Source organism: Hippocampus comes, unplaced genomic scaffold, assembly GCF_001891065.2.
Source record: "Hippocampus comes isolate QL1 unplaced genomic scaffold, H_comes_QL1_v1.1 scaffold29, whole genome shotgun sequence".
In the NCBI taxonomy this organism is placed as follows: Eukaryota; Metazoa; Chordata; class Actinopteri; order Syngnathiformes; family Syngnathidae; genus Hippocampus; species Hippocampus comes.
The window spans coordinates 736,374-759,210 of record NW_017805820.1 but is presented as its reverse complement, the minus strand read 5'-3'; the positions used below and the strand labels follow the sequence as shown (position 1 = coordinate 759,210).

The 22,837-nt window shown below is 42.7% G+C and overlaps 2 protein-coding genes across 4 annotated transcripts; both read left to right on the top strand.

Annotated features, from left to right (window-relative positions):
- Positions 1–5,576: 5,576 nt before the first annotated feature.
- On the top strand, positions 5,577–11,595 carry aipl1 (aryl hydrocarbon receptor interacting protein-like 1). 3 transcript variants are annotated; one of them, XM_019885815.1, is made up of 7 exons: positions 5,577–6,024; positions 6,513–6,602; positions 7,728–7,907; positions 9,205–9,393; positions 9,475–9,651; positions 10,546–10,687; positions 11,024–11,595. In XM_019885815.1, the coding sequence occupies exons 1-7, from the start codon at positions 5,962–5,964 to the stop codon at positions 11,221–11,223; spliced, it is 1,041 nt and encodes a 346-aa protein (XP_019741374.1). In that variant the 5' UTR covers positions 5,577–5,961; the 3' UTR covers positions 11,224–11,595. The 3 variants fall into 3 exon arrangements, with proteins under 3 accessions (XP_019741374.1, XP_019741376.1, XP_019741375.1); XM_019885817.1 differs by having other exon boundaries at positions 5,961–6,024; positions 6,451–6,602; XM_019885816.1 differs by lacking the exon at positions 5,577–6,024 and having other exon boundaries at positions 6,081–6,602.
- Positions 11,596–13,260: 1,665 nt separating this feature from the next.
- trarg1a (trafficking regulator of GLUT4 (SLC2A4) 1a) lies at positions 13,261–21,551 on the top strand. The gene is made up of 3 exons (XM_019886002.1): positions 13,261–14,031; positions 18,850–18,976; positions 19,767–21,551. Exons 1-3 carry the CDS (start codon positions 13,603–13,605, stop codon positions 19,775–19,777), a joined length of 567 nt encoding a protein of 188 aa, XP_019741561.1. The 5' UTR covers positions 13,261–13,602; the 3' UTR covers positions 19,778–21,551.
- Positions 21,552–22,837: the final 1,286 nt, after the last annotated feature.

The following is a 22,837-nucleotide window of genomic DNA, read 5'->3' as shown; positions in this document are numbered from 1 at the left end:
CTCTCTCCATCTCCCCATTGGCCCTGAATAAAAGGCCAACGGGGCACCGTCACATATCTCATCTGGGAGCACCAGGACTATTTTGGCCAATGAGTCGTTGCATGATATCAAGTCTTGAAGTGCAAGAAGTGTTGGCTGAGAGGCCATAAGCAATAAATAACATAAAGTGGTCAACAGTGTAACAATCGGCAGCAGTGGGGGGGGGTGTTCGAGTCGTAAGACTTCGACTCGAGTCGCTGATGTTTTGACTTGAGACTTGCTTGGCTAAAACTTATGATCGACCCAACTTGACTTTGACTTGAACTTCACTTGACAAGTCATTCTACATACATTTGAAAGTCTCTTTTTAAAATATAGTTTTTGAAAGAAAAATGATCTTTTGTGTCATCTTAGCCGTACACCAGGCCACCATCGGGAAAAGCTACGAGACGAGGTCTGAAGCTGCCACATTGACGGAGGAAGCTCCCAAGATGACTATATTCGATTTGATTGTATGACTTAGCTCACGACTTGCTCAAACCAAGTCATGACTTGACCCGGCTTGCTTGAAATCAGAATCATGAGAGACTCCGCAGTAGGTGCGGCGGCCCACCAGATCCAATTGATTATTATTATTATTAATATTATTATTATTGTTGTTGTTGTTGTTTAGTAGTTTATTGCACAGCCTTACTGCACAAGCTCATTCCAACAATATAGGAGCAAAGTATAACACAAGCATGAAAGGAGTCACAAGATCAGGTAAGTGAGTTCCTGTTTCTGTTTCCCAACGTGAAATCCAAACATTACGAAAGACCCACGTGGCTGAAGTGATGTGCGGTGTTCAGACGATCAATTATTCTTTTGTTTGCCGTCGTTGGGTAAGGGCCAGACATGAACGTAAACGTCTTATATGATGAACGTAAATGGGATTAGGTTTACAACGGCTGTACGTTGCATTAGCTCAATTAGCGCACAGCGGGGGACACAGTGCATTTGCCTTGTCTTTACAGTTCCTCATCAAAACGCTGCTGTCAATGGACATCCCGCCAAAGGTGGCTCTTCTTAAATCAAACTACTGATGGCCAGCACGTCCAGAATCTTTTTGTCATTGATGGTACTGTACTCGTCTTTCCCTAAGCGACATGATCTTTTCCATGCTTGACTTTCAGCTTGAACCACATCACTCTGTTTACTGTATGTGTTGCATGCATTTACCCTTTGTCCCGCCTGCTATGTGTTCTGGTATGCAGCTAAAGGTCGAGCCCCGGTGGAGAGTGGTCTGGCAGGGGCCCGATAAGGGGGGTGCTGGGGCTTGAGAAAAACTGCAACAGCCAAGACCAACATTACGGTGGAGCATCGCAAGCAACTGTGAATTGAAAGAATGCTTGCTACAAGAGGCGATAATCACGTGACGGGTTTTGTAGTTTGATTTCACAGGCTGTTCACGGCGACACGGGTGTCAAGAGCGGCAAGTAAGGTGCACGCCGTGCAACTCTTGAGCTTTTTGTTATTCCAGAAACGTCTCACTTGTTGATACCCACAGCATGACTTCACAAAACACTTTTGCGGTCTGTTCCTGAGAATGTTACAAGTCAGAACAGCTAACACACACACACACACACACACACACACACACACACACACACAAACACACACACAAACACACACACACACGCATACAAATAGCATAGCAGTCGTCCTCTTGGCCTGAAAAAAATTAGGCATGATTTCAAAAAAAAGTCCTTGTGGAAAATGCTTCTAGTATGACACGAGATTACAACAGTACTGCAGATAGAAATAGCATAGCAGTCGTCCTCTTGGCCTGAAAAAATTATGCATGATTTAAAAAAAAAAAGTCCTTGTGGAAAATGCCAGCTTCTAGTATGACACGAGATTACAACAGTACTACAGATAGATAGTCGTCTATGTCTGCATATTAGTTGTTTCATTTGTTTTCATTTGATTGATCTTGCTCTCATGATTTTATATCAGAAAAACCTGGCATTTGAACAGCGGCGTCTAGACAATTTGGGCTCTCCTTTCATTGACAGTGCATCTGTGCCGCGATTCAATGATTTTCGGATCAGCCCAACGCTCGCTATGTATGTTTGCCAATTTTGCAGAATGGTCTCCGCCAAGTTGGGCAGGTCGATTAGAGGAAGGCGTGGCGGAATGACAATTTGGTGACAGGAAGTCGATCTAAACCTTACATCTTAGTGGCCGGTGAAGGGTACGCCGCTGGTCTAATCAACCGTCTGAAACATTGTGTTCCATTTTTTTTAAAACCATCCCATAGGGCGGCACAGCTATGAAAAGGGGCACTTGAATGATCGATCATAATCACAGCACATATGTGCTGCTGCCATATTGAGAATGCGCAACGAGTACACCGCATCCTCCTTTGTTTGTTGGTGCATCCCAGTCTGATGGATGCATTTAATTTGACTTTGTTTTAACAGTTTTCGCAACTACTCAGGCGGTGCTTTTTTGAAGGGGAGGAAAAAAAACGCTTAGCAAAGCAGCAAAGGCAATGCCAGTACTGCGCAGCAAAAGAAAACCAGCTCTGAAGTTGAAGTTATCCAATTTACTGGATTCTTTGTTGAATCCATAGCATGTCCCACTATTTTTGTTGCTGACACAACTACTACCGCTCCACCCACACACCCAGTAGAACCAAACCAAATCAGGTTTTCATTGCGAGCTGGACTGAGCTGTACCAGTTGGTGGAAAAGTGAGTTACATCACACAAAATAAATGCGGTCGAACACTCTTTCCTTTACACCATTGCTGTTGTTGACTCTGTGCAGAATTTTGTGGATGGGTGTCTGCCATTTTGTTATGCAATCTATCTTTGCATCTGTGACCTTGTTCCCTGAAGAATTCACATTGTTGAAAGATGTGCTAGTGGAACACTTTGGAGGTTACCTTGAGCTGGTGGGGAATCTGCCAGTTGTGTCATTTTCCCCTCACTGGCCGACAACCAAATGAAGCAAATGATTCCCACTGAGAGAAATGCGGCTCAAGGCAGACTCACTCTTGTGTATGGCATATGCATGCTGGAGGTCTCGCCTTTTTCGTCAGAACACATGAAACTGCCGACGGTGTCTCTCCCTGACCACGTCGGGAATTCTGTGTGTGTTGGGCACGCGCTTGCTCTGCTCTCGTGTGACCGCAAAGGCAGTAAGAAATGTCAGGAAACAACCCCACCCCTCGCTCTATCTCGAATCCATAAGTGCAACACAAAACCTCACACATTCATTACCATTAAAACATGCGTGCGTACGTGTGTGTGGATGATGTACGTCATGGAAGTGGCCTCCCCTGTGTGATACCTATGTATATGAATGAATGGCCTTTACACAGCCAGCTACTCCTCCCCGGGAAATCCATGACCACAATTTCCGCAAATAGAGCATGACTTGCTTTAACTATAACTAATGCATCAGCAGCAGGTTTCCAACGGGGCCACATGTGACAGGCTGACTTGTATGTCCTTCCGATTGCTTGTGGGGAAACATGTTCTCAAAAAGCGCGTGTGTGTTCAGCAAACTGTCTTATTTGATGACTTGTGCCACGCTGTAACAAATTCAAACGTGTGCGCATTTAGTCAGTGAGTGAGACATTCAAAGGCAGGGCCGTGGAGAGGTACAGGCAGTGTGACGCAAGCAACAATGAGTCAGACAAACGTGTACCCTGAGTCATAGCATTGTTTCTTCTCCAACAGGTTGGTTGGATAACTGTTTAATGAGCCCATTCAGAACTGCGCACATACTGCTTCCTGCAAAATTCAAATTCTGCTTCAATGTATGTTGAAAGCAACATCATATCGATCTAGCTTTCGAATCGAAGCGTCATGTCGACTTAATGGTGTCGATGACAGACTAGGATGTAACCATAGCAACTCCAAGCCTGTCACCCATGGAAAACAGCACGTCATATGTCCATGTTAGGTTGTCACTGTTTCCAGCACAAGTGTAAACGCCATCAGGAACAAGGATTTTTTTTCATTTTAAGTATGCTTCTATGATTCTTGTGTAACATCAATACAGAGAAGATTCGCACGTTGTAAGTAATCCATGTGCGAAATGCAAGCAATGTGCACATTTGGTGTTAATAATAGTATTCCGGAGACAAAATGCAACCGTAGTAAAAATGATCCCTGAATTATTTTTTAATACCAAGTAGCTCTGGGGCCTCACTAAAATCTGCACTCGAGGAGCAATTTATTTATCAAATATAAAAGACGAAATTGATTTGAAATCACCTTTTTGCAGGGGCGTATAATTATATAATTGTATTCCTTCCTTCCATACTATCAGAACATACAGTGCAAGACCTATGAGTCTTCTCTTCCACTTTTCCTATGTTTCCAATTTTGTCGTAACAATGTCCCTCAAAACCAGTTACACCTATCAAAACAAGGAAGCATTAACAGCAAAGTTATTCTTTTTTTGTTTTTATTGCTAAGGTTGTATCATCAGGGAGACAAAGCAGGAGTGGGGATTGTACTAAAAAAAATGTAGTTATTTCCCCAAAATAAAACAAAAAGGCAAACAAGGGAAGTGGAATCAAATGAATACAAATCCGAAAACCAAGACAAAAAGTATCAAAGCAAAAATGGGACCATGAAACCTTTTCATCTGGATGGCACGTGGGTGCATACTGTGTTGCTTAATGCCGTATCATGTAAGTGGAGAAAAGACTTGATTGGAGGTTACAGCACAATCTATGGTATGGAGGTGCTATTTGAACACAGATAAGACAGCAGCCTTGCGTGATAGTCAAACTTAGTGAAGGACTTACCTGCCATGTTCCTTCACAAAGGAAAACACACAGCTGTACAGTTATGCAAGCATGAGCCATGGTATTCGTGCGCTGGGTAGAAATAAAACATGAGCAAGGCTCTAAACTACTTGCAGACGTTGTGAGGGAACATTCTACGCACATGCTCACACACCCAGACACAGATAGGTGGCAGATGCCAAGTAAGAAAGGTCATTGAGTGCATCATGTAGTTGTCTGCTTTCAGCATTCACTGCATTGTTCACATCACCATGTAAATCAGTGAAATTTCCTCTGGAATGATAGCAATGTCCACTCCTCCATAATTTTCTTTTTCCATTTCATTGTCTTTCATGAAACACACACGCACAGATACGCACGCCATTGCAACAACTCTGTATTATAAAGTCTGCCTTCACTCAAAAAAAAATATAGAATGGCACTCAGTCGTGCACCATACCATACAACTCTAAGCACGTTTAATTATACTTCTGTTTAATGAGATCATGTCATTGAACTTCAGTCCTCTAAGCGGCGCTAATGAAATGACCACGTTAGGGGGGAAAATGCAGATGCGAGTCACTAACTATTTCTTCATGCAATCGCCGTATGTGCTTCGTTCGTAAAGAGTAACGGGTGCTTATTGAAGTGGAACTCAAGTCAAAAATGTTCTTCCAATGCGTTCTCCGTGCAGCCGTTTTGACATTTCTACTGCCGCCTGCTGTCGACAGAAATTGCAAACGTCACGGCTCGCTTGGGTTCCGGGGTTGGTCACGTGACACTCGCATTGAACCTCGAATATATTGAAAGGAAAAGATATTTTTTTACTTAACTTCCCCCTTTCAGGAATTTGTTTAAAGGGGATCCCTTTATTTGCTGTAGTGCATTTCAATAAGTATATTAAATAATCCATCCAGTTTCTATACTGCTTCTACTGTTCAGAGTCCCAGGTTAGCTGGAGCAAAAGGAGGACTTTACTACACTACTCTGTTAGCCTTGTTTTGAGATAGACTACCCACAAATTTGGATTACGTGGCAGCAAGAGGAACAAAACTCTATCATAAACCGAGGACCTTTGTATTATTTTTGAAATCATTGGTCGATTGAATATATTGTGATAAATAAAACACAACAAACCATGTTCTATGTTGCTTTATGTCCCTCCTGGAAAGGTAGAGCTCCCCTTTTACAGATGCCATGAGTGTTGCGGTCAAGAAGTGTGCTATGATGACACACCCCAGTAGCGAAAGTCATTTTACAGTTGTTAAGTGGCATCAAATCATACATTTATCCCGAAGAAAGAAAAAGAGTCCACACCATTTGGAATGCAGCCTTTATTTAGGGAAATGGAACTTTTATTGTCAATTACACAAAAGGGCCCCTATTTGAGAAAAGACGGTAATTACTGTGGATTGTTTCTCGCAGCTCAACAACACCATCAAGATTAATTCAATTGCTTTTAAATAATCCTACAAACACAAACAATCCTTCTTGGTGGAGGTAATCATGCTTGGTATCAGACAAAGTCATCATATGAGCCTGTACCGCCTTTTCTTTCGAGATGTTTCCCCAAGCTAACAGTCAGTGCTGCTGACGAATACACTATCCTATTATCCTTGCCCGAATTAATCCTCCTTCAGCGATGCACTTTACACACTTATGGACTCACTCACTGCACAAGTATAGATGACAACAGAAGGTGAGACATATTTCAACGAATAACGCCAGGAAATATGTCAGATATGCAGGACGCCCTTCTGCTGGGTTTAGAGGGCGTCAAGAAGAAAATCTTGCATGGTGGGACCGGAGAAATCCCCAAATTCATCACTGGGGCAAAGGTAATTCGTTTGGTCTCGGGTACTTCATTTTCTGTGGTAATTGTATTTGGGGAGTTGACGATTGATTTTAAAACGTTTAATGCGATCAACTTCGGGAAATCTGTTTCAACCCAAATGGGCGACTGATGTAGCTGCGTTTCACATGCAGGCCAGTAGAGGGTGACACAGTATCAGAAAAAAAATCACTATTTTAGATTCATTTCAGGAGTAGAGCATATTCGCTAGTACTTCATTTTCTGTGGTAATTGTATTTGGGGAGTTGACGATTGATTTTAAAACGTTTAATGCGATCAACTTCGGGAAATCTGTTTCAACCCAAATGGGCGACTGATGTAGCTGCGTTTCACATGCAGGCCAGTAGAGGGTAACACAGTATCAGAAAAATCACAATATTTTAGATTCATTTCAGGAGTAGATGATATTCGCTCGACAGCTATTTCTTTTCATATGCACGATGGAAAAAAATCTAATACATTCAAAGGTTTTCCAGATGCTGCACTAAATGTGTAATTTTCCAAAAATAATAACATTAACACTGAACACTTCTTTTTATGAGAAATAATTATATATTTTATATTGTATACGGTAGATTTTTACAAAATTGATTGTTTTTTTTTTTAATAGAAAATCAGCACTAGTCAAAAAAAGTCATGCAAAAGTACATTATAGCATGAATAATGTGCAACAAAAAAACATGTACAGTTTTGTTTCCTTTTTGACCTGCTATAGAACAAAAGAGAAGATTGCATTGTACTGCATCCTCTTTTCTCCTGAGTCACTACAGGGGCTGTTCATCACAAAATACACACGCATACACAAGAGAGGTGTGAGCGAGGCTTCCATGAAGCCACGTTCTTGCACAACAGAAAAAAACTTGGCAACGTGCTTTCATTTTCCATGGCAGTTATACAACCATTTGCTGGCCTGTTGAATAACTATGTTCATATGTGATGTAACATATTTATCCCACAGAATTGAAATAGCTTTGGAGTTGTCTATTCGTAACATGTTCGAGTAGCACCACCTTTAGTCGCAACCCACAAATGAGATGTTTCCATTTCTTCATATCATTGTAGAGGCTCAAATTGAGCTTCATGTCAGGGGTCGATGCTTGTTTTGTTTCAGGTGACCTTTGACTTCCGCACCACACTGTGTGATGATGAGCGCACGGTGATAGATGACAGCAAGGCTGTGGGCACCCCCATGGAGATAGTGATTGGCAACATGTTCAAACTGGACATCTGGGAGATGCTGCTGGCTTCCATGAGGATCGGAGAGGTGGCCGAGTTCTGGTGTGACACCATTGTGAGTAGAAAACGTACAATTCTGAATTTCAACATCCCACCTCTCACCCAAACTCAACTGCGACAGGCTCCATCTCATCTAAAACAAGGACGTGGATGAAGTGCTAAAAGAACAATTTCCTCATCCAGTATTTCTGTGAGTGGTCTCGAGGAGAGGCTTTTATTATAAGTGGATTCATATAACACTGCACATTCAGTATCTATTGCAATATGTAATATTGATCAAGGAGGTTGCCAAGTGATCGACAGCAAGTATACTGTTACATTTGGCAATCTTGTGTCTTCTGCATACAGTAGAATTTAGAATTTGCGCTAAGGTGGAAAGACTTATCTTACATAGAATTAAAACTCACTTTAAATGTCCAGAATGCACATAGGTGTGTATGTATTATGTCAGTGTTTTGCTTCGATGAAACCAAGAGAACCCGGCGAACAGTTTGGAAGATATGGTGGACAAGCCAAAAATAAAAAAAGAATGGAAAAAAAAAAACAACACTCAAACCACTATGGAGTAGCTTGTGTAAAAGTTACTTTATCTTTTCATATATATATATTTTTTTTTTTCCCTTCGACCAGTAAACCAGTGTGTGTGTGTGTGTGTGTGTGTGTGTGTGTGTGTGTGTGTGTGTGTGTGTGTGCGCGCGAGAGAGCAAGACATATGGGTGGAGGCAAACCGTCATTCATCTGCAGCCGTCTCACTTTTGCCTAATCGGCTCGGATTCCTGCCGACTCAGCAATACTGCCATTCCTTCGCTCTGATTAGATGTGAAGGGGCTCAGAGTGTTTAGTCCCTCTACTGACTGACTCAACACACATACACATACACATTGACCCACAACACACATTCCACTTTATAGAAGGCACTCAGCAAAATATGAGGAACATGAAAATCTCTACGTTCAGTAAATTCCCCCAACAGCCCACTACGAACCAGGACATTATACTGCTTTTTTTTTTTTTTTAATGTTGTGTTTCATTATTGCTTCATCATCGTATTTACACTTGTATGTACACTTAATCGGTACTTCATAAAATGAATATGAAATGAAAATGAACAATTATAGGGTCCATTGAAGGGTTAAAATTTGAAAACATTCGCCAAAGGCCATGAATACATTGAACAATATCACTATCACTGTAATTTGAGGTCAGAATGAGGGAGGACGTGAAGTACCGCCATGAATGATCATACAAATACCATCAATAAAATTCCGTTGCCACTCGCAGAGTAGCGGCTTATTCAGTTGTCACGTTTACGGGCCATAAATGTTTTCACTTTGACGCATTGTCCTCCCAAGCACACCGGCGTGTACCCGCTTGTGTCCAAGAGCATGAGACGCATTGCAGACGGCAAAGACCCCGTGGACTGGCACGTTCGCACGTGTGGCATGGCCAACATGTTTGCCTACCACAGTCTGGGCTACGACGACCTGGATGAGTTGATGAAGGAGCCCAAGCCTCTCTTCTTCATTCTGGAACTGCTCAAGGTGGGACCGGAAGCCAAAATGGTGGGAGTACCTGCGTGTCAAAACATGTCCAGCCTAGTGAGAGATGTGAGTGTGTGACAGGTGCTGCAGCCCAGTGAGTACAACAGGGAGTCTTGGGCGTTGAATGATGAGGAGAGGCTGAAGGTGGTACCCGTGCTGCACGGTCAGGGGAACAAGCTCTTCAAGCAGGGACGTTACCAAGACGCCACGCTCAAATACAAGGAAGCCATCATTTGCATCAAAAACGTGCAGACAAAGGTGAGCAAAGAGAGCAGCTTAAACACGCTGAACTGAAATGTTCTCACACACTCAGTACAGGTGTCAAGCTCAAGGCCCGAGGGCCATATCTGGTCCATCGTATCATTCTATGTGGCCCGTGAAAGCATCGACTTCTTGTTGCGTGGTAATATAGCCCAAATTGCAAATTGCCTTCATTTTTTTAAAAAATGATGAGGTATTCCAAGCATTTTTTTCAAAACTAGATATTCATCCATTTGCTGTGTACAAGTAATATGAAGTGATCATACATTTATTTGGGTCATGGTCATAATGGCCCTTCGAAGGAAACCACAACTAGGATGTGGCCCGCAGCAAACATGAGTTGGCCACGAGAGAATTTTGGTTTCACTCGCAATGACTGCAATGCTCTCTCACGCACACACAATTAAATTGCTCTCACGTGCACTAATGATTTTTTTTTTTTTTTTGTCGCTCTCACTCTCTTACACTTTTACACAGACTACTGAACTTTTTATTCCACCCACGAACACCTATGAAACAGGCTGATATTCACTACAGATTTTATTTCTTTTTGCTGACACGCGCACTACCGAAATACTCACGGTGACACACAAATGAAACCTTCTCACATGCACCTGTGTAAAACTTGCATGAGTGAAATCCTCTCACACATCATACTGAAACACACCTACAGGTATATCAACGGAAAAATGCGTGTATGCTTGTAAACAAACTGGAATTATCTGACACATTATGCTTATGTTTCAAGAATGTCTGAGTGTGTTTCATTAGCCTGTGAGAGAGTGTGAGCTTGTTTTTTTGAAGTGTGCGAGAATCAACCCTTACATACATGCTAGCACACTTGGCGATGCACATTGAGAAGACAATTAGCATGTGACGTGTTTGTCCCAGGAGAAAGCATGGGAAGCTCCATGGCTGAAGCTGGAGAAGATGGCCCACACCTTAACACTCAACTACTGCCAGTGTCTCCTACGCATAGAGGAGTACTATGAGGTCATCGAACACACCAGTGACATCATTAACCAACACCCAGGTTGGATGCAAACCACACACACACTAGAGTTTATTATCCGCTTATCCTCACAAGGGTCGCGGTGGGTGCTGGAGCCCTATCCCAGCTGTCTTCGGCCAGTAGGCGGGGGACACCCTGAACCAGTCGCCAGCCAATCACTTGGCACACAGAGACGAACAACCGCGCTCACACTCACACCTAGGGACAATTTAGCACGTTCAATCAGCCTGCAATGCATGTTTATATATATATATATATTTTTTTTTTTTTAATTTTTTTTCATGTTTGTAGTCATTAATGTGTTTCACTTTATAAGCAACAACGAGACTTATAAAAGCGGTTCATGTTGGTCCCTAGGTGTCATGAAGGCCTACTACCTGCGTGGGAAGGCCCATTTGGAGGTGTGGAATGAGGCTGAGGCCAGGCAGGACTTCAGCAAGGTTTTGGATCTAGACCCGGGCATGAAAAAGGCTGTGAAAAAGGAACTGGCAGTGCTGAACATGCGCATAGAGGAGAAGAACGAGGAGGACAGGAACAAATACAAGGGCATGTTTTGAAGTGACTTTGACATGCAAGGAGGCACTTCACAAACTTTATTTAAAAAAAAAAGATTATCATATTGGATTTGACTCATTTGTTGAACTGCTCTCTCTATGTTTGCTAAGTTCATGTTTAATTTGTTTGGAAATCACTGTCACTATCCATGCACCTCTTATGAAGGGGCCTATTAAGTAAATCCTCGTCACCGGCGTAAAGAAAAAGAAAGTAATCCTGCGTCTTTCCACGAGGTGTCACTCAATCCACATGTACCGTCTGCTCGTGTTTGATTGCGGGTGTAGCAGGGGATCCTGCAGGAGTCATGAATCCAGCCCGCAGCGCAACTTCATGAGCAGCCCAGAGGCTCATAAAATGAAATCATGTGGGCTGTAGCTACTGTTTGTCTCTGTCTAGTCCCCGCTTTCTACAAGAACCGGGTTGTCGATTGTAGTTAAACAATCAACGTGTATTTATTCTTGTAGTTTGCAGTGGCTTAGCACTGAACTCCATCACACTGTAGGGCGTGTATAATGCCGTGAAGCTCGACGTCACTACAACAAACAATCATTTTACTTAGGATGTTAAGCAACAATTATTAGTACCTTTATTTAGGCTTTCGTTTACATTTAAGGGAATCCCCACTGAGTTGGCCACAATGGGGTAGCATCACTTAGGGAAAAGAGGCTCACGTTATGCAGAGGTCTAACGATAATGAAAATCAATGGGCGTGGACTGGGAGGGAAATGCACAGTGGATGGACGTTTCACATGAAAGTCCCACCCAGCACAGAATCACCACTATTGTATTCTGTCTGATACGTGCGAATTAGCTGCTTACAATACGCAAAGTGTCTAAGAATGTGTAAGGTGTTCCGACTCAAGCATTGTATTTGTATAGCTGTATATATAGGCTATTGCACTCGAAAGCAGACTTTGTGTGGGTGGATGATTTATGACTTGGGAAGACTGTGCCACAGGAACATGGTCGGAAAGTAAATTCTGCATAGCAGCACAAAGCCTTCCATAAAACACTGGTGCTGATGTTGAGAAAAGGAGGGGAGGTGTGTGTGTGTGTGTGTGTGTGTGTGTGTGTGTGTGTGTGTGTGTGTGTGTGTGCGCGTGTGCGCGTGTGCGTGTGTGTGTGTGCGTGTGTGTGTGTATGGGGGGGGGGGACTCCCTGATTGACTGCTCTGCTCAATCAACATCAGCAGCATCAAGTTAGACGGAGAGCTAAAAAGTCATGGCAGAAGTAAGGAAGTACAGCCTTCAAAATAAAACTCAGCAGGGCTGATATGGTACAATAGCTGTTCGGCGGCAGTTCAACAGATGCTTCACCAATGGACACTGGAAAAGATGGTACTTTTCACTCAAAATTAGATAATTTTATCCATGATCATTTGTATAAATAATTACATGTCAAGGGAAAGTGAAAACATGGAGACGATCATCAACAAAGCTCGAGCATATAAGTAATTCATCTATATTATTTTAAAATATTTGGTTGCATTGGGGATGGCAAATTGGGCAGCGGAGGCTCGGAGGGGTGTGCTCTATAACCCTGTCAGAAATCTCTAGCCCCATTTAAGGCCCTCCAGCATTTTATTTGACATTCTAAAATATAATTTTAATTTATTTTTCCGCTTCCGGTACTTATCTTCAGTTCCTGTTAACATTACTTTAACAGATGTATGTTGTAGAACGTAAATTAAGAAAGGACACGTTATAAATTACGTCGAGAAATATTTATGAAATGTACTGTATTTAAAAGGAATGAATACAACAATGTATACATGTCAAAAATAAATTACAATTGTACGAAAATTTAAAATCATAGGTATATAAACATTTAAAATACAATTGTCTGAAACTGCGCATGTATGCTCTATATTTGTGTCGAGAAGAACTATTTATTTTACGAATAGCTGCTGAACACATAAAACGTATCTTCAAACGTGACTCTTCACCGGAAAAGGAAACTATGGGTTTATGCAGCTTGACAAAGGTTTCGTCCTGTCTGGCAAGCCGCAGAGTGAATAGGGTGGAGGGACAAGAAGCTCAGACCAGCCTTTTAGTGGAGGACGGAAGGTGCACCTTTCTCGTCTTTTTCATTGAAAAGACTGGATGGAGTTCCACCTTGTTTGCTCCTCATCGGATCCGGCACACGTGTGTGATCCTGGAAATAACGCAAGTGTATGTGAATAAAGCAAAGTGATTAAGTGGAAAATTTTAAAAGTACTTCACGAGAGAGCGGACTCTTTTTTTTTTAATCTATGAGGATTTCACTCACAATCAAAAGTCACTTGTAAAACTTTTGCACGATAATGGCCCATCGTCAAGATTAAATTTGGGAACAAACAAACGAGAAGAAGCAATTTGGACAATTACGTGATCGAGGCGAGCATGGCTATCAACACGGACTGCGACTTCCTCAAGTCCAACCTTGGCGAGGGCGGCGGTGGAGGAGGAGAAGCCGGCGCCCAGCTAGCTGACTTCCAGGAGACCGAGAAGCTACTGGCCGTCACCAGAGAGCCCGCGAGCCAAGGGCTCAAAATGTCCTCATCCTTCTCCATCAACATGGACCACAACCAGGCCAAGGGACCGGAGGCGGACCGCAACGGCCACGGGATGAACGTCCGATCGGGCTCCGCGGGGCAGCTGACCGCCGCCGCGCCCCTCTCACCGTCCAAAGTCAGCCTGAGCCGCTCGTCCACCGGCAACGCCGCGGTGCAGGAAAGCCCCCAGCCCCGAGACTACCTGATCCTCGTCATCATCTCCTGCTTCTTCCCCGTGTGGCCCGTCAGCATCGTGGCCCTCGTCTACTCCATTATGGTGAGTGAACCAAAAAAAAAAAAGAAAGTCACCAAAGCAACTTTAGCAGTGCAGCAACATAGAACACCTTTCGGCAATAATCATACTGGAAGATTTTTATTCAGATGTTGACAGACCTAGGAATTCATTTTGGAATCGTTCATTGAAAAATATTCTTTTAAGACTCTTCTTTTAACTGCCTACATTGTGCAACAAAAAGGGGATTTATTGTGGTATGAGATGTCAGAGCAAAGGTAATGAAAGTCACTGATCTGAATGAAACCTTTTTTAGTTTACCTCCGAGAGCCAAAAAAGGCAGTTGTTTCGGGTGTAGTGTTTATTTGTCACAACAACAAAAACTGGAGCACAGCACTATTTTCTGGAAACAAAGAACTATGAAATATAGATCGTTTAACTCAATATACAGTATGTGTAATACAGTGGTGCCTTCATTTATGAGTGACCCTACTCACAAGTAACATTTTTTTCTGAATACGGGCTACTACTCGGCCAATCTTTTTTTGTCTCAAGTTGCGAACAAAAATGTAAGTTACAAGTGTTATATGACGGCAATGAACTTCACAAGCATTAATTTGGCAGATAGTGAAAAATTCTTTTGAAAAGAGGCCAAGTTCTTGTTTCAGTCTAAATAAAAAGTAACCTTTACAATTGTGAAGAATCAAGAAATTGTTGTGTCATAGTGCCTTGTAGATATCGTTAGAATGAAAGAGCCGTTAATGGGCGGGATGCAAAATGGCGACTACGGTCATCACTAATTGATGTCTCTGATTGGCTCTAAGCTAGCGAATCAGTGCATGAGATAGTATACAAAAGCAAAGGAAAAGGTATCATCAAGTACAGTAATCGTAGCTCGTCTCAAAATGTTTTTGACCCAGCTTTTGTTCGTTTGCATTATGTTTGCATGATGAGTGGACATACGAATCACCCTGGTCAGCCCACTGAAAAATTTCTGGTTCCATCCTTCTGAAAAAGATGTTGACTCGACATGTCGACGCCACAATTCAACATTAGGTAGTAGAAGCCTCCGACTTCTTTGCTCATCATTGAAGAAAATTAGATGACAGTATATTGATATATTAATTCTTACTATAAACACAACAATCATGAACGAACAATGTGGACATGTTGTTACTGACAGGCTCCAGATCACTCATGGAAACTAGCGATAGTCTCTTTTCAATATTTCTAATCAAAAAGGATCAAGTCTTGAAGACCACATGGAAGTGACGTTCTTGAATGCTCCACCGAAAACCTCAAGGAGGTTGCGCGCATCCACCCATTTTCTTGACTGCCGACATTTTGCCCGATTGCAAAAGTTGGCTGGCTGAAACCAAAGTGAAGGCAACTCACTGAGCCCATTAGTTCTGTGACATCACTCCTTTGGGCTGCGCGCACACCTGAGGGAATATCAAGCAAGATCCAACCAGACTTACCATGAGTCTTCATCATGAACTTACTGACATACACTCGTCGGGCACTTGCTAATGGCTTGGAATATGTGTGTGCGTGCATATGTGTGAGAGGAAGTGAGCGAGGCATTGACAGCGAGCCATGAGAGGCAAAGTGTAGGAGAAGGAAACCGGATCTGGGACACTAATTCAATAGACGGTGAGAGAAGTCAATTTAGTTACTCTGCTGCAGAGAGCAGATTGTGCCAGTTTGCAGCGTTGCGGTGTGGCAGCAATAAACATCCGCTCCCCGTGCCGCGGCGAAAGCCGCCTTCTTCGCAAGGACGACGTGTGCGAGAGGAACGCCAAATGGATCCGGTGCACTTTCCGATCATTGGAATTGAATCAGATTATGTCAGATCAAGTGAGCCTGACAGAGAAAACAGGTTTACGATAGTGCTCGTGAGCAACTGATTTAAAAGTGAGCGAATTTGCTTCGAAAAGGGCTCGAATGGCTTGGAAACATGAAAAGGGCGATATAACCAGCACATATCACCAGACGGTGTGATTGAGTGCAAGAATGTGATCTCAAATACCGGTTGATGGACAAAAGCAAAGCAGAATGGCACTGACTAGCACATAGAACTCCACTGAGCCCGAACAATGTTCCACTTTGCCTCAATGCAAGTGGACAGGAACTGCAACCATTTTTCCGACAGTCCTTCCTATCCTGTTCAGGGGGTCAGGTGGAGCTGGAGCCTATTGGCACACTCCTCCCGGGACTTGGTCCCCGGTCAATCGCAAGGTGCGACTGTACTGATACCAATGTCATGATTTCATGCAGGTCTTTGAGTTTTCGCACAACCCTGCTGCCTAACTAAATGAAGAAGTGAACAAAACACAAATTACCGGAGTAAAATCTGAATGCAAAAGAGAGCATGGTTTGGGTTGTTCAGTAGTTGTCTTGTGGAGGGTGAAGCTAAGATGATTTTAAACCATTTGCAAACAGTACGTCACAAAAGTGTGTATACGTCTCCCATTTTTTTGTCAATTATTTCATTGAATGTTGACATGGGACAACACCGAAGAACTCACACTTTTTTATAGCCTAGGCTAGGTCAGTCATTCCTAAACCTTTTACATCAAGTACAACCTAAAAAAAAAAATACGAAGCACCCCTATTGTATCACCACAATGATGTAAATACAGTAGCATAGTAGGTAAAAGTGTTCTTGTAAATGTGACACAACAAATGGTAGTGATCTTTTTTATCAGCCGAACAATTGGCAACCCGCCATCGAGCTGCAGATCTGGGACAGATGCACACCGTGGCCGGCTAACACGGACGATGTGCGGCCAATTACAGGATCAGCCATGTGGGCCTAATGGCTTTTTACAGCCACCATATCCAGATAACGGCGAGAGCTGAACTGCAGCAGCCGTGCCCGCTCGGCAGATTTGCCGATGGCCTATGGATCAAAATATGTGCTTTCATGCTCATCACATGCTGCAAAGTGTTTTTCCACTCGGTCACTCTCTTTGTGATGACTTCAACCACTCCGCTGAGATATTCTTCATGTTAAATTGGCTTTTCTAATTGCATCTCATTATCCTTCGTTGCCATGATCACTTTGCTTGGTCATCTCAAATGATTCCAACCAAAGTTTTTCCTAATTGGATTTCCTTGCGCCAGAACAGCGTGAAATCAAGTTAGTGCACTCTGATGCATTTTTGTGACGATTACGACGATGTTACATTTGGCCGCCGTGAAACGTGATCGTCTGAACAAGCCTGTCACTTCATGTGTTTAGCTTCCGCCTAATGGAGGATGCTTATTATTTAGCATTGTGCTGACACTTTCTAGTGATTTCCACTCACTCGATGTGATGCCCCGGAAGATTGCTTGGAGAGATTTGTTGAGTTGATAAAAGTCCAGATATCCGATTGTATGCACGGATGGAACGAGGCGGGAGGTGAGATGGAGCACGGACGGCGCCCCGGGGAGCAAATGGTGTAAATGGAGCTGACTCAGTCCCATCCATGTAACGCAAAAAAGTCTGTCCAAATATAATTTATGAGTCGCGATGCATTTTATTGGCCCAGGAATGAGAGCGGTGACGTCGTGCTCCGAGCAGATTGGATCATCCAGCTGCATTGAGTGCGTTGCAATTTTAATGCCGATTTTAATGTCGCAACAGTGAGTCTAAAAGCTCTTCTGGAGGCCCCTCAGGGCTGCTCAACACCCAGGCAGCGCAAAGGGCCGGCAGTTTTAACCAACTTTGGGTGCTCCTCCAAAACTCCATACGCAACATTATGTGTGCAATTTGACTCCAAGAAATGTTTTCATTGAAAATAAAATGTCAGCCTAAATTGTGAAAGAACACGAAGCTCCTCAAGCAAAATGATCCAAAATGCGCGTTTAAAACATCGCCTTTGAATTGAAACGCAAACGTGACCATTTCAGATGCACACCAGCTCTTTGCTGTGCCCCTCACCTCGAGCCAGGCTGCTGCTGCTGCTGCTGCTGCCGCTCGTCCATTATTAATGACAAGAGAGAAGAGGAACATTTACTCACTTAGCGGGCTTCCTCTGCTGGAGCCACAAGAACGTGTGCAGCAAATGCAGGTGTGTGGGTGGGTGTGTGTGTGTGTGTGCTGATTCTGGATCAATACATACTCCCCCGGGATGGTCTTTGCCCCATTCACATTGCAGTACTGGAGATGAGAGGGTGCGGGATGTGTCTTTAAAAAATATGTCATATTTGACAGTCCTGGATTATTCCTAAAAGCCTGACTGTTTATAGGCCAACTAGTACACAATCACGGGGGGTGCTGGAGCCTATCCCAGCCGTCTCCGGGCAGTCGGCGGGGGACACCCTGAACCGGTTGCCAGCCAATTGCAGGGCACACAGAGACGAACAACCATCCGCGCACACACTCACACCTAGCGACAATTTGGAGTGTTCAATCAGCCTGTCATGCATGTTACCCGGAGAAAACCCACGCAGGCCCGGGGAGAACATGCAAACTCCACACAGGGAGGCCGGAGCTGGAATTGAACCTCTGCACTGTGAGGTCGACGCGCTAACCACTGGACCACCCACCGGCCTGTGACACAAAGAGAATGTTTTTTTTGTTTTTTTTTTTAACTGTGCATAAGACAGCTTTTTACCTTTAAATACTAAGCGACAAGAACTGTTCCTTCCTGTCATTTCAGGCCGACAAGCAAAAACATAACCAGAAAACGTTTGGTTCTCGTGCACTTGCTCTATCATTTTTGAAATTTGATTTATTTTTGGGAACATATTCCATTAGCTGTTAACAAGCCATTTCCCATTTTCTTTATTCCTACACTTAACTGATGTTTCTTGCACTCTTTACATCGGATCGTTTGCGGGTGTTGATGAGCATGTGTTTTTATGCGCCGCCAGTCCAGAAACAGTCTCCAGGCAGGGGACGTGGACGGGGCCCGACGGCTGGGTCGACTGGCTCGTCTGCTCAGCATCGTCTCCATCGTGCTGGGTGTGGTCGCCATCATTGTATTTGTCTCACTTTCAGGTACAAAAAAACGACAACTGTTCTGAAAACTTTCAATGCGCAGTCACCTCTAAGGGGAAACAATCTCTTTTGGGACCTCGGCTTTGGAAACGATTTTTCCAATCGGAAACAATGGGGACTGAATTCTGTTCCGACTGTCATCATAAAGCTTTTATTATGGATACACACAATGCTTGAAAACATTTGTTTCTTTAAAAAGCATAAGAACACATCTCAATTCATTTCAATGAATCAATGCAGTCCTTTTGTTTTCACTCAAAAGAACAATTCACTGGACGCATGTTTCATATGCATCAAGCTTTTATTATGGATACACACAATGCTTGAAAACTGTCGTAAGGTTCTTAAAAAAGCATAAGAACAGATCTCAATTCATTTCAATCAATCAAATCAAATCTTTCACTCGAAACAACAATTCACTGGACACATGTTTCATATGCATGAGGAGTTACATCAATGTGACATATGATGTTTGCGACTGCACGGCATGCACACATAGCAGGTGCCGAACAACAAACTGTCGTTACTGCTTTATGACAACATGGTGATATATGAACAGCTGACAAGCATGAACCTGTTTCTTTTGTCCAAGCTCAGCACATTTGCTTGCTTGTGCTCGTGTGTGTGTGTGTGTGTGTGTGTGTGTGTGTGTGTGTGTGTGTGTGTGTGTGTGTGTGTGTGTGTGTGTGTGTGCGCACGCACATTGGTATTTGATTCAGCATGCTCCACAATATGCAGCTGCCTACAATTAACCAACTTAAAGCTTTTCTCCCCTTTGTGTCTTTGGCAGCAATCAACTGACATGAACGGCATGACGGGGAAACAAACCAGCCGTGAAGGATGCAACACCCAAAAAGCCAACCCCACACCCCGCAAAAAAAGCGAGAAAAGAGAAATATTGAGCTCCTGTACATATACATAAAAGACGATACAACACCTGTCTCCTTCTACCACATTATAATTATGCCATCATGACCTTCAGAAAGCCAACCCTCACCAGATGGGTATTGCTGCAGCAAGCAGTCCGACATCCAAAATGCATGCATTCGACTCCACTCACATTTGCTTGACATATAAGAACGATACGAACCTGATGCAACGTCGAGGACGAAGATTTTCCGAGATGTCTGGATTTGCAAATTGCTTTTGGAATACAACTGCGAAAAGGAGTGGATGAGTTGAGCACAGACGACTTTTTCTACATCTGCGGGATGTTTGATCACTTTTTCTGTTTGGACGTCCACGTTTGGACAGCGCCTATGTAACCCTCATACGGTATATTCTTGCTGTGCCGAAGGCCTATACAGCTGAAACATGAATACCTTTGAGATGAACATTTGCTAACATGATGGTAATGTCAAGCTGGGACAGCGGAAGAATCGAATGAAATAGGGACGGGACACATTTGGAACGTTTTGTTGTCTTTCACCATTTTTTTTTTTTTTTTATTTAACAGTGAGCATATTTGCATGCCTGAATGTGGATGTGGAAATTCTGCCTGTGCATTACTGACTCTTTACCAGTCCAAAAGAATGAAATTAAGTGGAAACAGAAGGTGAGGTGTGAAGACTGAATTGTAACTCTAACGCATCCATCTTAACATTGGCAAAATATTATCGACATGACAAATACACCAACGCACACGTTGGATTCACTCATTGCGGACGTTTTGCTCCAAGTTCTTCACCTTGTGCCCTTAACCTGTTTACGAGAACGACCTCTCTATTTGTCCAACATCATCACTGCTACGTTGGGCTACAGTTAGAATTGTTTTTCATCTGTTTTTTTCTGCTCCTTGTATAGGGATGAAATATATATGTAAGGCAATATATGCAATATTTATGCATGTTGTATGAATTTTTTTGTAAGAGATGTTTTTCAATTTGAAGCTCAACATCCAAATTGAACAGATAATGTATGCACTGCAAACACACACACACACACACACACACACACACACACACACACACACACACACACACTCTGACTTAACAAGTAGGTATAAGCATAGGTTGAAACTTTGGTACACAAAGATTGTTTACTCACATTCTCTGCAGGAATAATGAAGTCAGTTGCTTCCAAATCATACACAACTATGCAACTACGAGATCGACAATGCTGACCTTGCCAAGTTCAACACATCCTGGCTACGTTACCACTTTCAAGCATATTTTTCATCCAACATCCAGAGGCAGCCTTATCCAATGATTGCCTTTATTTAGTACAAACCTAAAAAAAAACATTCACATTGGAAGTGAAAGCATTTACCAAGATTACACTGAATTTGGTCATCTGGTTTATTTATTTATTGTTTTACGCCTTGGTATCCCTAGGCTGGTGTAACGAGCATCTGCGATATGTGGTGGACATTTTGCATGTTTGGAATAAATGTTAGCATGCATGGCTGACGTTTTTGTCTTGGCGTTGTTTTGTAAGGTTGAAACTGTTTAAATGCTTTAAATACACTTTTCTGCTCTCGTGGAATGGAAGTGATGAGATGTTTATGATAACATTAAATTTGCAGTGGCTGATTGGAATGTGTCCGTTAATGAGGCAGCGATGAAAAGTGTAAAATAAAAAAACACCACCAAAAAAGAAGTATAACCTTGCCTTAGATATCGTCGCTAATCAAAAATGGCCAATCACAGGGCACATAAACAATGATTTACATTCACACCAACGTACAATTTAAAATATGCAATGCTACACTCACTGCGTATGGGCCACTTCATGAAGAACATCCATGTAATCTAATGAGATCCAATATACAAGATCTACATTTACAATCATTTAAAAACAATGAGAGCTATTTAATGGTTTTATGATTGTGATTGGAGTTTGCATTGATGTACAGCATCATACAGAGAGAATTATTTTATTTACCTGCATAGGAAAGGCAAAATAAACACAGATACAACGATCTCTACATATAACCTATATACTGTATACTGTGGCCCAGCTGACGTTTACACTCAAGTAATGGACATGATGTAAGAGTGCTTGAGTTCGAGGACGCAAACTGATGGCCGGACTTTCTCCTTCAGGATTTTCTGGTAGACAGCAGAATTCATTGTCCCATCAATCACAGCAAGCTGTCCTGGTCCTGAGGTAGCAAAGCAGCCCCAGACCATCACACCGCCACCACCACACTTCACAGTTGGTATAATGTTTTTTTTTGTTTTTTTTGTTTTTTTTTAATCAAACGCTGTGCCACTTGTACCCCAGACATAGCAGGCCACAGATCTTCCAAAAAGTTCAATTTTTGACTTATCAGACCACAGAATGTTTTTTCCGAAAGTTTTGAGGATCAACAAGATGTCTTTTGGCAAATGTTAGACGAGCCTGTGTGTTATTTTTGGACAGCAGTGGTTTTTGCCTGGGAACTCATTTTTGGCCAGTGTCTTTATGCTAGAGTCGTGAACACTGACCTGAACTGAGGCCAGCAAGGTATGGAGTTCTTTGGATGTTCTAGGTTCTTTTTCAACCTTCTGGATGAGTCGTCGGAGTAATTTTAAGCTGGTCGAGCCCTCTTGGGAATGTTTGCCCCGTTGCAAGTTTTCTCCATTGGTGGATCATGGCTCTCACAGTGGTTCGCTAGAGCCCCAGAGTCTTGGAAATGGCTTTGTAACCTTTTGTAGACTGATAGATTTAAATCATTTTTTTTCTAATTTCTTTCGATCGTGGCATGATGCTTAGGCTTGTTGAGATTTTGTGGCCTACTTTACTTTGTATGACAGATTCTATTTATGTGATTTATTGATTCAACAAATTTGGTACTCTGGTGTTACCTGTGAAATTGAATTCAGCTTTCCCAAAACAGTCGTTTGTCACATTTACTTTGTGATTCAACGGGGGGGGGGG